Raw genomic sequence first — 16,529 nt, 5'->3', positions numbered from 1 at the left:
ATTAAGCATTATTTTCACTACCCTCATGCCCTTCCCCATCACACTCCTCTCCACTGTTTCTTTCCAGAGAGACATATCCCTCAGTGCAATGACTGAGGCAAAGGCAGGGGGTGACAAGGCAGGTGCCACCTCCCTGTGCCAAGGCTCCGCACACCCCCTGGGGCCCTGCAGCAAGTGTGACCCCAGCAGGGGCAGGTGCGAGGCCGGGAACCCCCTTTCCATCCAGCGAGAGTTTTGCACTTGTTCCCCAAAGATGTGCATCAGGCAACCTGAGCTCAGTGGTGCTGGGAGGGAGAAGTCCAACCCTGGTACATGTGTAGCCAGACAATATTCAGGAGGGTGAAAACTGGAAGGAGGAGGATATTTTGGGTGGTTTTCCTTTTTTTCTTTCTTCGTGAGTTTTTTTTATTATTTTCCTTGGTTTTATTTTTTTCGCCTTTTTTTTTTTTTTGTTAGTTTTGTTTTTTCTTTGGTTTATATTTTTATTCTTTTTTCTCCCTTTCCTTCCCCCCCGGGTCCGTCACCGCCTCGGGGCCGCGTTGGGCCGGGGCGGCGCCGCCGGCGCGCGGGCGCCCCCTGGCGGCCGCTTCGCTTCGCTTCGGGCGGCGCGGGGCGGGGCCGGGGCCGCGGGGGTCCCCCCTGTGCCCGTGGCACCGGGACCCCCCAGAACCGGGACCCCCAGCACCGGGACCCCCAGCACCGGGACCCCACAGCACCGGGACCCCGCAGCACCGGGACCCCCAGCACCGGGACCCCACAGCACCGGGACCCCCAGAACCGGGACCCCGCAGCACCGGGACCCCACAGCACCGGGACCCCCCAGAACCGGGACCCCACAGCACCGGGACCCCCAGCACCGGGACCCCCAGCACCGGGACCCCGCAGCACCGGGACCCCCCAGAACCGGGACCCCCCAGAACCGAGACCCCCAGCACCGGGACCCCGCAGCACCGGGACCCCCCAGAACCGGGACCCCGCAGCACCGGGACCCCCAGCACCGGGACCCCCAGCACCGGGACCCCGCAGCACCGGGACCCCCCAGAACCGGGACCCCCAGCACCGGGACCCCAGAGCACCGGCACCCCCCAGCACCGAGACCCCCAGCACCGGGACCCCGCAGCACCGAGACCCCAGAGCACCGGGACCCCGCAGCACCGGGACCCCGCAGCACCGGGACCCCCAGCACCGGGACCCCACAGCACCGGGACCCTGCAACACCGGGACCCCGCAACACCGGGACCCCGCAACACCGGGACCCCGCCTCGCCGAGACCCGTCAGCCCCGAGTTCCCGCACTCCCGGGACCCCGCCCTCCCCACACTCCGCACTCCCGGGATCCCGAAGCACCGGCACCCCACATTCCCGGCACCCCGCTTTGCCTCGTCCCTCCCCGCAGGCGCGCCAGTGCCCGGCCCCAGCTCCCCCAGCCTGATCCCGCAGTCCCAGCCACGATCTCGGCCACGGTCCCTGCGCCCCACGCAGCCCTGCCCCGGCGGGAGTGGCGGATGCTCGGGGTCGCAGGTGGCACGCAGGCCTTGTGGCGGGTCAAAATGTGCCCCCTGTGCCCTCCCCATCCTGCCTGCCCGCCCGGGCTGTGTCCCTGCAGGATGCTGTAACAGTGTCACGGTGTTGGGGGGAGCAAGGTCATTCCCGGCTGGGATCGCTCCTGCAGCCTGGGGAGGTTCCTGGGGAATGGGTCTTTGCCACTGTCATGAAACAGAATTTTGGGAGGAAAAGTAGGTCACAGAAAATTCCCAGCACTGGTAGCTTCTATGACACCTAAGTGCCTCCTCAGGGCATAGCCCTCTGACAGCTACAAACATCTCCCTTATAAACTCCAAATCCACCATTACCACCCAGCCTAGACCAAGGCACAGGCTGTTTGACACCACAGCAGAGCAAGTCCCATGGAGCAGGAAAGGCAGGAGACCTTCCTTTGGTTGCTCCTTGAACAGTACTGGGTCTCTTTGACCAGAGCTGAGAAAGAGTTCATGGGAAAGGGGAAAGACAGGCAAGAACCTGTCATTCCCCATCACCCTCTGGCCTTCTGTGTGCAGGGCAGGCTGGGTCATGAGTCCTTCCCCATCCTGCACACATCTGCAGGTTTTCCTGCAGAACAGGTTTTCTGGTATTAGTGATACCACTGCTTCTTTCTGTCTCCCAGTCCCACCCCACAGTGCTGAGGTGAAAGAAAAGGAACAAAGGCAGAGACAGTATCATAAAAGACTGTAAAAATAAAAAGAATAAAGTGCAGCAGTCAGTGCCTCACATTAGTGAAGCTCCACAGCTCCTCAGTGCACATCCCTGAACGCCTCCAGAAAGGCTCTCACAACAGACAGGTACCTGCTCTCCCACTTTTCCTCCCACCAGGAACACTCAGTTCCTCTTCAGTGATTCAGATAAAACCACCCCCTTGCCCAGGAAAAGCCTCTTGGTGTAACAAACAGGAAGGCCTCACTGATCACCTCACAATCCTCACCACCCACACACCACAGCCACCTTCACTTCCTGGCTTCCCTCTCAGTGACCCGGAGCAGGATGCAGCCAGCGAAGCCTGTGCTGCTGAGCCTGGCTTTCCTGTGTCTCTCTCCCAACCCACACACTCTGTCCTCTCCCAGGAACAGGTCCGGAGCAGATGTTTCACCCAGGCACACAAAGCTGGCCAAGCAAAACTGAGAGCACCCCCAGGTCCCCACAAGAGGCTGGTTACCCACCTGCACAGCTCTGGGGACTCCAGGAACACCTCTTGCTTCCTGCAGCATTTCTTTCCCCAGGTCAAATGCACTGCTCCCGTCTTCTGGTATCAGGATTGACCAGGTGCTCTTAGGAGGACTCATCACCTCTCCACCTCCTTGATTTTTAGTCAGCATGAGGAGCGCACAGTTGATTATTTCCCTCTATATGTTACTGCTTTTTACAGGGGGGGTTTCATCCCCTGTAGCAAGTTGTGCTACTTTGATAAAACTTTGGCTCCTTCACTGACTGCGAGGTGAAGGTGTTGTTCTTTGGTGACCTCTGTTGGGTAGGCTCCAACCCACTTTCCTCCCAGAGAGGTTTTCTCCTCTCTGTTTCTGTACTGCTCCACCTAAGCTGGGGTTTTGCTCTTTGGAGGTGGTGTGTTCCTGACAGCAGCCCAAGTGGCTGCAGCTACATCGTTCATCTTGTCTGAACTGTTTCTTGGGATTTTGATGAAGTCCACCAATAGTCAAGGGTTTTTAAAATTTTCCTTAAAATTTCCTCTTTGGCATTCTGGTATTAGTGATACCTTTTGGTATTAGTGATGCCTTTTAATAGGCATCTTTCAGCAGAATAAAAACTAAAATCTAGCCAATCCTGTTCATGGAGAAGGTATGGAGAATGCAAACTCCTGTATTAAATGTCAACTGATAAATAAGAATCTCAATGATATTGTTTAAAATCCCATTAATTCTTCTAAACAGAACAGTGTTTTCCTGTCATTGGAGCTCCTGTTTACAATTTTCCCTGAGTGTACTTGCGCACCATCCACAACCATCCCAAGTTCCACAGCACATCCAGCTGGAACCACCAGCTCTTCTGGCTTGTGATACAGAATGTGAGCACAGGCTGAAGGAACAAAAGAGGCAGGAGATGGTAGCTTTTAAATCCATTTTTCCCAACTCCAGAGACCACCCTTAGTCTTTTAATTTAGTATTTTACTTCTTTATTTAGTCTTTTCCTATGCAAACTACTCTGTTCACAATTTGTATACCTGTGACTTTGTCCATAAGAGTGATAATTGATTAATAAATAATTTAATAACAATTTCCTGACAAGACAGGGATAGGATTCTCCTGGGGAAGTATACTTCCTCATGTTTATTTTAAAGATGTCAGATGTCTACCTTAATTGCACAAAATCAAAGCCAAACTCCATTGACGTCAATGCAGTTCCTTGGGTTTTATTAATATCAGATAAATATAAAAAACAGTATCAAGCACAAATTCACAGAGAATAATAAAACACCCACACAAATCTCTAGCTGAGTTGTTCCTGGTGCTGATACTTCCCTCATTTGGAATGTATGGCTGTAGTGCCTGTAACTGTGCTCAGACCAGAGCACTCCTTTGAATTGTCTCTTTTCCCCCTTGAGAAAATAATGTGCAGAAAATGCCTCTAACACCACAGTAATGGGATGAGATTAGCACCAGAAAAGACAGCCCAAACCTCAGAAAATATCAGGGACCTGGGAGCAGAAGTAGGCTCTGCAACCCTTTCCCCTCCTTGCAGGTGCAGGACTGGCTGTGTTCAAGCTCCGGTGTGGTGCAGCTGAGAAACCTTGGAGCTGAGTCATGTGGAAGGATCAGTGGGAGAAAGTCCTGAGAGAAAACGTCTGTGGCCAAGGCACCTTGGCACTTGGGCAGGGGCCCTTGTGAAGCTCGTGTACCCCCACGGGCAGGTCTGTGCCCAGCCCTGCACCTTGCTGCTCCCAGCCTTGCCTTACTGACCCAGCCTGGCTTCATTCTGAACCTCTCACAGCTGATCTGTGTGGCCAGCACTGGAAGCCACTGCCATCTCACCCGCAGGACACCCAGGACTGGAAATTCAGCCACAACAGACCAGCTTAAAGAGCCCTGACTATTGAGTAAGCAACGACTTGGCAGCACATGCAAGTAGAAAAACTGATGTGCAGGGAAGATGGTTTAGCACTCATTTGGTTTCCCTGACACTAATTTCAGCAGGAAGAACATTTCCCTCTGTTTGAGTGAATCTGCTCCTTATGTTCCTAACCCAAACGATCAAGATGTTATTTGATTTTTCTCTAAAAAAAATGAGGCATTTTAGAATTTTACTGAATAAAAGCAGCATCACCTGGGCACTGGGGCCATGCCCTTGATTGATGTCAGCTGCAGTAGCTCTAAGGAAGCTGTGGAGATACCCTGGTGCTGGTCTGCCCTAGGGAAGGGACATCCTGGGAAAGCTGCTTGTCAGGGGCCTCAGAACATCTCCTCAGCAATTCCCAGTCAAGAGACAGATTCTGACACCTCTGTGGCAGCAAGATGATCATTTCCAAAATGAAAAACACAGACAACACCAGCAGCCTGTTAAGCAAGTAAGTAAGCCCAACAGCTCCAACAACTTTATAAACCTTAAGCTGAAATTTAACCATGCAGTGTTTCACAGATAAGGTTTAAGAGCATTAAGTTTCATTGCTTTCAAGCTGCCTTTTTTTTTCCTTCTGAGTTTTCTGTTCCAGAATTTTACGGTTCAGTGGTGTTACCGAATGTCAAGGAGTCAATCCTCAGTAACAGGCCTCTGAGGCTCTTTGGGACTAATTAGTTTGAGAATAGCTGCCACAGTTTGGAAAGACTAATTGGGGGTCAGCTACTTTTGTTCCATCTCTCCTTGCCATGTCTAGTCCCTGCTTTCACTGGGACCCCAGAGGTCCTGTGATCTTTATTACAATTTCGTAGCAGTCCACAAATGAAAGGACAGTTCATTACAGATCATTACATTTACTACTTTTCAGAGGTGCCTCTCCTTTTCAGACAACAAGGTTCAGATCTTTCACAACTGGAAGACACCCACATGCTAAGCATTATTTATGATCAACTATTTACACTCTGAGGTATATCTGGACAGCAACAAATCAACCGAGCTGTTTGACTTGGATGGACATCAGGATCTTTCCACAAGTCTCTTACCCCAAGGAACAGGGCAGATCTTAGGGGGGAGGAATGACAGCCTTGTGGCAAGGCCTCAGGCAAGTGGCCCAGCAGAGATGACCTCTGGGGCAGCACCACATCACAGGTACACTGGCAAGGGAAGCCACTACCACAGCAAGGTAAAACAAAAGCATTGAGCACATTTCTCTGCCTACTGCAATCCCTTCAAATCACTTTTCCCATCTTTAGCCCTTGCCTCACTACAGGGCAAAGCTGTGCACACTCAGGAGCAAAGAGCACACTTTTATCTAACAGTTATCTAATCAGATCCAGCTGAGGAGGCACTGGCCTCTAATGACAACTTGTAGGTTTTTAACAGATAAAAGTAAAACCAGGCAATTTTACTTCTTACATGCACAACAGGATTTCAAACCCTGTTTGAAGCTGCTGAGCCCCAAGCTGGCAGCTGAGCAGCTCCTTGTCATCATGGATGAAGAGAAACTGCTGCCAGAGGCTGCCAAGCTGCAGCAAAGCTCCCAATCTCAGCCTCCTGCAAGATGAGGGTTTGAAAAGCCGAGGCTGATGGACCTGCCACGAGACCCTGCACCTGCCCAAGGGCAGTGCTCACACTGAGGTTTTCTAGCAGACACGGTACAGCACCAAGTGAAGGGATTCACCCAGCACTGTTTCCTTCCCAGGTGCCAGAAGTCTAACTTTGAAGCCTGGAGCAGGTTTTATCTGAACTCCAAGTTGCCTTTTGAAGATGTACTTGTTATCTTTAATCAGATAGCAGAGGCAATACATTCAAACACTCATGAAACTTTAAAGTCAGACTTCCTTCCCTAAAGAAATAGTCACACAACACTCAATTTTTATAAACTGGTGGAATCATCAGTTAATAATCTGAGACAGAAACAGCAAAATGTGAAAACAGGGTCAGAAGTGTAACTCAGCACCAGGATTTTCATAGTTGTAGCCTCAGCACTTTTAGAAGCCTCCCCGACTGAATTAGGGCACCACTTTGTGATACACTCACTCTGATCCACCTGTGGGCTACTACAGACAAGAACACCTCTCTTCCCTGCATACTCCCACCATGTTTTACACCAAATCTACCATCCTGTAGCTTTGGTATGACATCACCACTTCACTGACCCTACGAAAAACTTTTCTGGGTGATTTCCTACTTTCCCTGCAGGAAGGAACAGGTATGTCTTGCTAGTCTTTACAGCCTGGGGGGAAAAAACCAAACAGCCAGAGATTATCCCTACGGATGGCAGCTTGCAATTGCCATCAAGTCAGCCCTGAAATGTGACTGACCACCCTTGAGATGGTACTTCACTGGCGTCACCTTTCACAGCAGCCAACACCACAAAACACCGACTTCAGGCAGAAACCTTCTGGTCATGAGAGTAACACTTATCAGGGTGTGCTCACAAGTTACACAAGGGAGGCACTGCCTGCACCAAGAGGAACAGATGTGTTCCTGAGAGCATACACAGGCACTAGTAATCAATCTTCCAAGTTCCCAAACATGCATGGAAATGGGCATTTTGGAAATACAAACCTGGTTTAAACCCAATGGAGAACAGATTTTCTTTTAGACAAAAGCCAGGAATAAACCTGTCTCTAAATTAAAAATTGTGGGTTTGTATTGCAGCAATAGAAATCCACATAAAAGGGCATTTTGAAATGTCCCATGACTTTACCCCATGGTTCTGGCACTGTTTGCCACAGCTGCTAGTGCCCAGTGATAACTCACTGCCAGGGCCACATGCAACACAAGACACTGTGGAACAGAACCTGCAGATCAAGGCACCCCTGCTGCAATTACCCAAACAATCTTTGCATTTGTCCAATTCCAAGTCCAGCCAGAACAACCCGACTAGAAAAAGCAGCTCACCATGCACTGCAGCCTTGATCTCTCAAAACTTCTCATACTGAATCCAACAAAAAACTCAAAACACTCTTTGATTTTCCTGGCAGGCAGCTGTGAGGAACAAAACCCTCACCCTTAACTCCTCCCTGGACAAAACTTGTCACACACCATGTCATACCAGGTTCCTGATTTTGAAGTTATCCCACTTTTAAAGAAATCTGATCCCTCAACATTGGTATTTAAGACACTGACTTCCAGAGATGTGAAACTGGGGACCTCTGCACTCAGGTGCCAGATCTCCTCCTCTGCCCCTCCCTCCCCAAGTGAGGCTGGAGCTGGACACTGCTGGTCCTGTGCTGTGGTGGCACTGCACAGCTGGGCCCCTGGCAACAGCCAGGTCCTCAGGGGCAGCACACACCAACTGCAGCAGTACCAGCTCCTGCTGCATTAATCCTGGATTTGGAGCTGTTGAAAACCACAGGAAAGGAAAAACCCAAGACAAAACCCAACTCATGTATGATTACAATTGAAGTTTGTTTAAAACACTCCAAGCATCCAAAGATCAGAATACAGACACAGCTGTCCTGCTTTAAGAAGCTGGCAGCTGCACACTGTTGATTACCCAACACGTGCTTCTTGCCCAGGTTTCAAATCTCCACTGTTGGAACAGCTTCTAGGGTGGTTAAGGTGGGATTTTGTTTCATTCAAGAGATTGTCATTGTGTGATCAGCTTCACAAATTTCGCTGAGCTGTGTAAATACTTACTTGGAAAAGCAATAAGGGGGTTGAATCACAAATGAAGATTGACCAAAACCAAATCCTTTATTTCCACAACTGTATAAATGTGCTCCAAGTATGTGTCCAACACAAGTTAGAAAAACAAAATAGAACATGCCAGTTGCAAACTCGATCAGTTCACCGACGTGCTGACTCCTTGGTATTAGGCTTAGTTACACAAGACCAGTCACAGTAAAAAGATACATTTTTTAGAGTACAAAGTAGCAGGATGTTAAGCCATTTCAGCTTGTGCACATACAAGTCACACTTCTGGCAGAAAATGCAGAGAAGTTTGCATTACTATGCTGGAAGCTATGTTGCATCACTTTAAATGGCATCAATATCGATATCATCATCTTTATTGTTTGCAGGCTTCACAGTTTCAACTTTAGGTACACTGGCAGTTGTGGAGTACACCACCTGTGGAGACAAGACACTTCCTTTAACTACAGCACCTACTGCCACTAAGCACTGGAGTAATTCCAACACCCAACCACCCTCCTGACCATGGCCATTCATGAATCCCTGCTTTGTAGGGCAGAACTGTGCGTGTACATCTGGGGGAAGCAGCATCTCCTACTCAGGAGGAGAATAATACAATGCTGGGAGGAGACCAACCAACCAATCCCTGTCTAAAAACACTCCCAGCCACAGCCAGCTGGAGTGTAACCAACAGATTACACCCAGGTCTGAACTGTGAGGAAAATGGTCAGTTATTCTTCCATCAGCTTATCTAACAAACTCATCTACAACATGAGACACGATGCTTGATACCCCCTGTCAACCTTGCACTACGTGAACTGCTACTGCCACTGTAGAATGGCATGGTCTTGGACTACCCAGGTGCAACTGCATTACACTGATATCATGTAGATATCGTTGACACCAATTAGCAGCACTTAAAAGGCACTGTAAACTGAGTGTTCCTCCTGTTCCCAACATGCACACTAATACCCCAAGTAATCAATTTCAGAGTGCACCAGGACAAGGTTACAAGACTTCAGCATGCAGGAACAGAGCAGCCTTGGAGCTGCTGACAGTAAGCAAGCCTTTCCTACCTCTATGTTTTCATCTTCATCCTCTTCTTCATTACCGGAAGATTCTTCTTCAGCTTCCTTTAGCCATTTAATAAATGGTTCTGCTTTGACACGGATTTCTTTGGCAAGGTCCTTTGAAACGTATTTCTTTGAGGCCTGAAAGACAGATACTTTGAGTGAACAGTGAAGGAGCTTACACCAGATTGTACCCAAATACTGCCTGAACTGGAACTCTGATCTCACCCACTGCCTTCCACAGCCCATTTTTGTGAAGGAGGCCTCTTGGTCCACAAGTTACACCAGGAATGGAGAAGCCAGATGCACTAGGCTACCTTCAGGTATTTAATTGCTACAGTACATTACAAACTGCCCTTTACCTTTTCTGCCCAGCCAAGGATGACTTCTTCTTCCAGAAGATCTGCGTCATACATTTCCTTCAAAATATGTGGTATTTTTGAAATAAGCTGAGACTGATGCATAGCTACCACACACTCAAAGCCATGGAGAAGGTACCTCTGAGCTTTCTTGTTGTTGTGGCAGAACTAGAGTTGTGATAAAAGCAGAAGTGATTGAATGAGCTTTTTTACCCTCTCTCCAGACTGAACAGAGCAGAAGCAGTTCTATGAGATTGCTAAGTTTACAGTAATTCATATTATCCCTTCCCAGCAGCTCCCCCTAGCCAAGAAGTTTAAAAATAAAACACTACAAAAAGTCCTTCCCCATAGTACCAAGCAACTGCTACAAAAACCTGCCAACAGTTGTCACAATGAGTGCAGAAGAGATGGCTTACACGAAGGAAGTGACGTCTGTATTTTCTGATTTGTTCACGAATCTTTTCATCAAAAAGGACTTCAGTGAGAACAAGTGGGCCCATAGCCTTTACATCCAGTCTCTCTGCTTCTGCTACAATGTCTTTGTCAGAAGTATCAATGACACCTTCTTCCTTCTTTTTCTAGAGGGAAACAGGTATAGAAACATTTTAATGCCACTTGAGGTCTGCATTCATGCTCTTCGCAGTCATCCCTTCCCACTGCTGGTAGAGACAGCACTCTGCAGGAGCTCAAGCAAGTTGCTTTTGGTTTCCTCACAAACATGTTGTACAATTACAGCCAAGCGATTACATCAAGCCAACAACCAGAGAGTAGTTACCTTTACAAAATCAAACAGTAAGTTGACTCTCTCCTCTATAGTTCTTTCCAGGTCTTCACTAAGTGTGAGGTTCTTGGCATGGTCACTGATTTCATCCATTCTACGCCTCTGGGCTTCTTCTGTTGTGTCCTCACCCCAGTCATCATCATCCTCCTCCTCCTACAATACAAAACCAAAACAAGAGTGCCACAAAATATTACTGCAAGCTTAGTATGACATGAGGATAGAAATAATACAGACTTGACAGCCTTAAGAAATGTTTGGAATAAAATTTCCAAGTCAACGATCACGGTGAAAGTGCAAATATAGGAAGTAATGGTAGCTAAACCTAATTCTATAGCCATCTGCAGGGCTACCTGAACTGCAGTTCAACCATTCTACCTAGTACACAGGTGCCTGAAAAGGAGTGATAAAGTATAGGCAGCTTTGACTTAGTAAGGAGCATAAATTCTGGTACTGATGAGCTGATAAAGATGCTATAGAGTAAAATCAGGGACCCTTCTATTCTGGCACTAAGCTCTGGATAAAGTAAGACTTTTAGGTGCAATGTTGACCAGCAAGGAATGCCAGTGACTTCAGAGATTTAAATCTGAGCAACACAACACACACCCTCATCTCCCCACTTTCCCTTCTACTTACCACAACCTGTGGAGGAGTAATCTCCTCTGGTGGTGGGGGTGGAAGTGTCTCATTGCTGGACACAGAACCATTCTCTTTGTCCTTGCCTTTTCTGTTCTTCTTCTCCTTTTCTTTCTTTCCTGTACCAGTGTCACCACTTTCTGCAAGTGAATTTTAATGTTTTGTTCTATGAACTAGAGCAAACTAGAAAGTCCCTGCACCTTTGCCAAATCCCCAAGTGGGTTTGGATGCTGTCATTAGCTGCAAGTTATGGGTAGTACCCATCCCCAAACACACTCAGGGAAGATGTACATTTGGTGGGGAAACCCCCAGCTGCAGCCAGTCCTGCTTGTCACCAAGACTGTCCAAGTCTATATAACAGGTAACCTCACAAAGCAGAGACCCCTGGAATAGGTTAGACTTTTCTATTCTAGCAAGCTTAAATTGCAGCAGGCAACTAGATGCTTACTACAGAGTGTTGCTTGCACAGATTACAGTTTGCATTTACTACAGTTTTTTACTTCCTGCTCTCACATTTCATGCTGACCTAAAGCTAACTGCCTTCCTTTCTTGTAAGTTTTGTCATGCACAGGCAAATCCAGCTTTTAACCAATAGCTACACTTGAGAAGAACACATTGTAAGGAAAAAAAACATTACCAGTACAGCTCCTTCAATCTTGATCCCCAAAACCACTCTAGGAGTATGCTGGTGCCTTTTTACATTTCAATTAAATGTGAGCTATTTATTTTTCTACTTCCATAACACCACTAATACAGTTCTCTTTATCCCCAGAGGTAAGGAAAGGCACTTACCAGGTGGGTTTTTGAGAATGAACGTGCAGAGTTTATGGTTTGTGTCAAGCATGCCTCGATAGCCACAGGCTTTGCAAGAGTTACCTATAGTTTGTTTCTTAGGATTGACATGCTGTAAAGAGAACAACCTCCAGTTAATTTACTACTTACAGAACAACTGCATTAAAGCCTGATGTCTACATTTTAAGCCAGAGGTTCAAATACTTTAGTATCACCCTCTAAAGACAAAGTTTAGAAGTAATAATTTATCCCAGAAGTTATGAACTGTTAGAGATGCAAAACCTTCCCAAAGGGTGCAAAAATGTGTACTTTAATTTCTGTTCATAGATACTGAAGTCTCTTAACTTTGCACCGCTTTCATAAACACCTAACACAGTGTTTCCATGGTGTCATTGTTAATGCAGACATAGCACTCACCAGATCAGTTTCAGGATTCTCACACTCAGGACAGAGAACAAATTTTTTAATGAATCCATCCAACATGTCTTGCAGCTTATTCGCCTCATGAGATCCATTGACAATGTAACGGTCATTCTTAACATCAAACTGGGTCTGTGCTCCCAGCTCACAACCAAAAAATTTGGTAGGATCTGTAAAGGAAGAATTACAGCCATTACCACATTCATATCTTTGTTCTGATTCTTAAAGAGCAAGTAGAGGCTACTGTTTCTGTCCATTCTTTAATCCTGAGATAATCATGTTTTTTTCCTACAAATCTTTAAGGAACAGTATTAATGCTTTACTAGCCAATTCACACTACCACTTCAAACAGAAAAGCATTACAAAATGCTGTGTCATTCCACAATACTTACACGTTGGAGGCCGATTAAGCGCCTTTGCAACGTCAACCATGTTGACTATAACCGTCTTTATTCCATTTCCTTTGCCCTCCACCTACAGAAAACAAATAATATTTTAAGGTCAAATGTTTGCAACAGCCAAACCCAGTGTGCATTTCCATTTAACTACACCAAAATTCCGCTTTGAAGTGCAACTCCTTCCAAGACTAACATGTACTTAGTGTGGACCGGAGGAGGGCACATCCTCCCTGCTCTGAGTGACCAAGCATTATCCTGGCCTCTCTTTCCCACCCTGGGAAAACCAGTTATGGGAGAACACTCCCTGCTTTGCTTCCAGCTGCTGCTTAGGAAGTTACCTTGGCAATCAGACGGGGCATTTTGTAGCGATAGAACTGATCTGAAACACTGCGGTTGACGTTGACAGACATTTTGCCTTATTAGTAGCTTTATCAATAAGATGAAGAGATCTTTGATTGCAGTTTTTTGGTATCTTCTGTCTGGAGAAGACGGGATGACATAAACGACTGCAAGAGTTCTCGGTCTCTGACATGAAAAAATTTTCGCCACTGAGGCTGTAAGGTTCTTGCTTGTATGCTATGTTTCCCCAATACAGGTACCAGTGGCTGCGCAACAGCTCTGCAAGTGTTAACAACACACAAAAAAATTAAGTTTAGATTCATGTACATCAATCCACTCTTGCCACAAAGCTATATAATGCATGATATTTAAGGTGAATAAAGGGAAAAGTACATTTCTTATGCTATGGCTTTCTTCAACCTATGGAACTGAAATCCATCCTTGGCTTGTACTGCTAAGGAACTTTTCTTTAACTGCACCACCAAGCTTTCCACCCTCTCTTACTGCCCTAAAACCACTGAACAGCTTACAACTACTTTTTTATACAATTAATTCCAGCAGGAGTTCTGGGATCACTAAGGAAGGGCACACGCCTCGATTATGCAGACCAGTGACTTGCGCCATAAGGGTCACGTGGTACAGTTTCAGGCTGAAGGGCACAGGAAATCAGGAGAAATATTTGGAAATCCATTTCAAATTCCACATCATGAACCTATCACAAACTGAAGTCTGCCAAAATGTTGCAAAATATAAGTAAGATGAAGCAGCAGCAATCTGTAGCCCAACAGTTTCTACATGGCTTACCAGTTTTTGAATCGGAGTGGAAAAGAGTTGAAAATTACGTAATTCTCTCTCTCACTTATGGATTCTCATAGCAGCTTCTGTTGAGTTCTGACTTAACAATAAGCCTGATAAAGTCTGACAGAAGTTGCTTCACTGTAGAAAGCCTAGCAATGCAGAGGTACAGAGCAGTGCAGCAGCTTTTCCAGTTGATTTTTTCTTGGGGGAAAGGGAGGGGGGGAGGAAGGGGAAGGAGGATGAATCCTATTATTAACGTTGCCTTGAGCAGTATTTACATATTTAAATTAACACGTGCTTCTATAATCAGATCTAAGAGTACTTAAGCCACAATTGGTTGAGTACACAGGCAACCCTGATTACAGAGCATGGCTATTCTGACACGTCATCACGTTGTTATCGTTAATGACAGAAGCGTTGACACATTAAAAAAGCTTTCTTAGTATTTATGTGGAAGAGCGTGCCTATGGTGCAACATGATCCGAGTCCTCTGGTCACGTTTACAACTTCTTTACACAATAAGAACATAGATCTCTATGTGCCTTGTCTTCTACATTAGCCCTGATACAATTTTACCCTTCCTCAGCAAAAACCACACCGCTAGGACTCCGTTTACAACACACTATTTCCTTCCCCAGGATGTCTAAAAAGAGCCGCGGTGTAACCTGACCACGTGTCTTTAGAAATGCCGAGGAAGCAGCTCTCTCGGTGGCCGAGCTCCCAGAAGGAGCGTACCGTTTTCCCCCCTTCCAGAGCGCAGCACTGATCCGCTGCAGGCTGCAGCTCCCTCTCCTGGTGCCCACACCACCTCATCCCAAGCACCACCCCCCCTCGCCGCGCACGGAGGACAGAGCGGGAAGGCACACCGGCTCCCTGCCGCACAGCGCCGCGCCCCCGCCCCGCCGCCGGTGACTCATAAATGCAGCAATTAAACGCTGACTCAGCGCCGGGAGCCGCCGCCGGCCGCGCATGCGCCCCGCACGGCACGGGGGAGCCCCCGCCGCCCCCCGGGAGCGGGGCCGAGCGCCCCCCCCCGCGCCCGGTGGGAACTGCGCCACTGCCCCCCCCGGGCACAGCGCGGGAGGCGCGGCCCCGCCGCCGCCATCTTGTCTCGTCGCATGGCGGCGGCGAAACGAATATAAATTAAAAAAAAAAAAAAATCCTCGCCCTCGCCCCCGCCCCAACAGCAAACAATAACCCCACAGATGAAGGTTTACTGCTTTCAGAGTTGAGTTTTGTTGTGCGGTTTTATGTTGTTTGCTCCCCCGCCCCGCGTTGCTTCTCCTCCCCCTCCCGTCAAAGTCCCGGACGCTTCGTTACACAAAACCTCAGCGAATCTCCACCGTTCACCGGCAGCCTGAGGCCCCAGCCCGGCCCCAACCACCCGCCGGCCCCCGCTCCCCTTACCCCGCTGCCCTCACCCGCACTAGCCCACTATTAGCACTCACCGTTTTCGTCCAATAAAGACATAAACCCAACGCTGCTCGCCCCGGGCTGCGACGAAGCCGATTGTGAGAGGAGAACAGGGCCGAGGGGGCGCTTATATCCAGACGGAGAGGGAGGCGGAGGCGGACGCCGCAGCCTCCGGGTCCCGGCGTCCTGGGGCGGGCGGTATCACCAGGGAGAGCGGCGCCGGGCAATCTGCGGGCAAGATACAATCAGGAGCATCGTTAGCGGCGGCACCTGCGAGGGAGAGGGAAGAGGAGGGGGGAGAAGAGGGAAGGGGGGAGGGAGAGGCGGCGAGAGGCGCGCAGCTGAGGCAGCAGGGGCCGGCGAACGGGACCCGGCAATGGCTGCCCCGTACTCACCTCTAGAATGTTCTCGCTCCGACTGAACAACGCCAGAGCTGGGATCAATCAGCCAGCGCTGCGCCCCGCCCCCCACCGTCGCCATTGGCTCACCGCTCCCCTCGCTGTGAAGCTATTGGCTAAAACCTCGCCGCTCCCCTCGCCTATTGGTGAACGCCGCTATCAATCAAGGCTTTGCCTCCCTCCCCCGTGTGCTCCCCCTCGCCAGTGCCCCAAAGGACATCGCGTCTACAGCGACCGAGTCTCGCGAGAGAGCGCGGGGCGGGGGGGGCCGAGGCCGGGCCGGTGCGGCGGGGCCGGGGCTGAGGGGGCTGAGGGGGCTCCCCGGGGCTGAGGGGCTGAGGGGGCTGAGGGCGCTCCCCGGGGCTGAGGGCGCTCCCAGCTTCCCCCGGCCCCTCCGTCCTGCCAGGTGTGCCCAAACTCTGCCCGTGGGTGGGGGGCGAGCTACTCCCTGGAGGGCAGTGACCCAGCGCTTGACATCTCAGCAACTATGTTACAAGTAATAATACAAAGAATTCAAAGCAATTAAGTTGCTGAATAAGTTGTGTTTTTCCTGCACAGCCGGCTTGTGGGGTTGGGGAAGAGCCTGTTGTTTAATTCCCGTGTCATAAAGGCTCAGCGTTGGGTGGCTCTGGGTGCCTTACAAAGAATGACACAAGTGCCGTAAGCATGTACTCTATTCTTAGTGGAAAATGTTGCCAGCCCTATGTAGCTGAATTGAGATCCTGAATGAAATGCATATCTTGATTTATTTTCACATAAAAAGCAGAAAACTTGCATCCTTTTTTCCATTTCTTGTTCTTTCCCATCTTCCATCTACGCTCCTCCAGTATCACAGGAGTTATACGTTTTGGGGATTTTACAGTGTCA

General features: G+C 48.8%; 1 protein-coding gene and 1 non-coding gene across 4 annotated transcripts; both read right to left on the bottom strand.

Annotated features, from left to right (window-relative positions):
* Positions 1-8,299: 8,299 nt before the first annotated feature.
* EIF5 (eukaryotic translation initiation factor 5) lies at positions 8,300-15,685 on the bottom strand. Of its 3 annotated transcripts, none has more exons than XM_085580796.1 (13): positions 15,660-15,685; positions 15,300-15,492; positions 13,858-14,052; positions 13,053-13,332; positions 12,709-12,790; positions 12,314-12,486; positions 11,897-12,008; positions 11,105-11,244; positions 10,466-10,624; positions 10,107-10,268; positions 9,694-9,858; positions 9,338-9,472; positions 8,300-8,699 (listed from the first exon to the last, which is right to left on the bottom strand). In XM_085580796.1, the coding sequence occupies exons 4-13, from the start codon at positions 13,122-13,124 to the stop codon at positions 8,607-8,609; spliced, it is 1,293 nt and encodes a 430-aa protein (XP_085436922.1). In that variant the 5' UTR covers positions 13,125-13,332; positions 13,858-14,052; positions 15,300-15,492; positions 15,660-15,685; the 3' UTR covers positions 8,300-8,606. The 3 variants fall into 3 exon arrangements, with proteins under 3 accessions (XP_085436922.1, XP_085436923.1, XP_021384544.1); XM_085580797.1 differs by having other exon boundaries at positions 13,858-14,000; XM_021528869.4 differs by lacking the exon at positions 13,858-14,052.
* On the bottom strand, positions 11,444-11,567 carry LOC116183780 (small nucleolar RNA SNORA28). The gene has a single exon (XR_004148473.1). It is a non-coding gene; the product is annotated as a small nucleolar RNA SNORA28 (small nucleolar RNA).
* Positions 15,686-16,529: the final 844 nt, after the last annotated feature.

This window comes from Lonchura striata, chromosome 5 (genome assembly GCF_050655825.1).
Source record: "Lonchura striata isolate lonStrDom1 chromosome 5, ASM5065582v1, whole genome shotgun sequence".
Taxonomy (NCBI): Eukaryota; Metazoa; Chordata; class Aves; order Passeriformes; family Estrildidae; genus Lonchura; species Lonchura striata.
This window is presented reverse-complemented; position numbering and strand designations above follow the sequence as displayed.

Coding starts and splice junctions, on each gene's coding strand:
- EIF5 (XM_085580796.1), bottom strand. CDS start 13,124: ATGTCTGTCAACGTCAACCGCAGTGTTTCAGATCAGTTCTATCGCTAC. Junction 12,791..13,052: donor TGCCCCGTCTGATTGCCAAG/GTAACTTCCTAA, acceptor TGTTTTCTGTAG/GTGGAGGGCAAAGGAAATGG. Junction 10,269..10,465: donor TACTGTTTGATTTTGTAAAG/GTAACTACTCTC, acceptor GTTTCCCTCTAG/AAAAAGAAGGAAGAAGGTGT.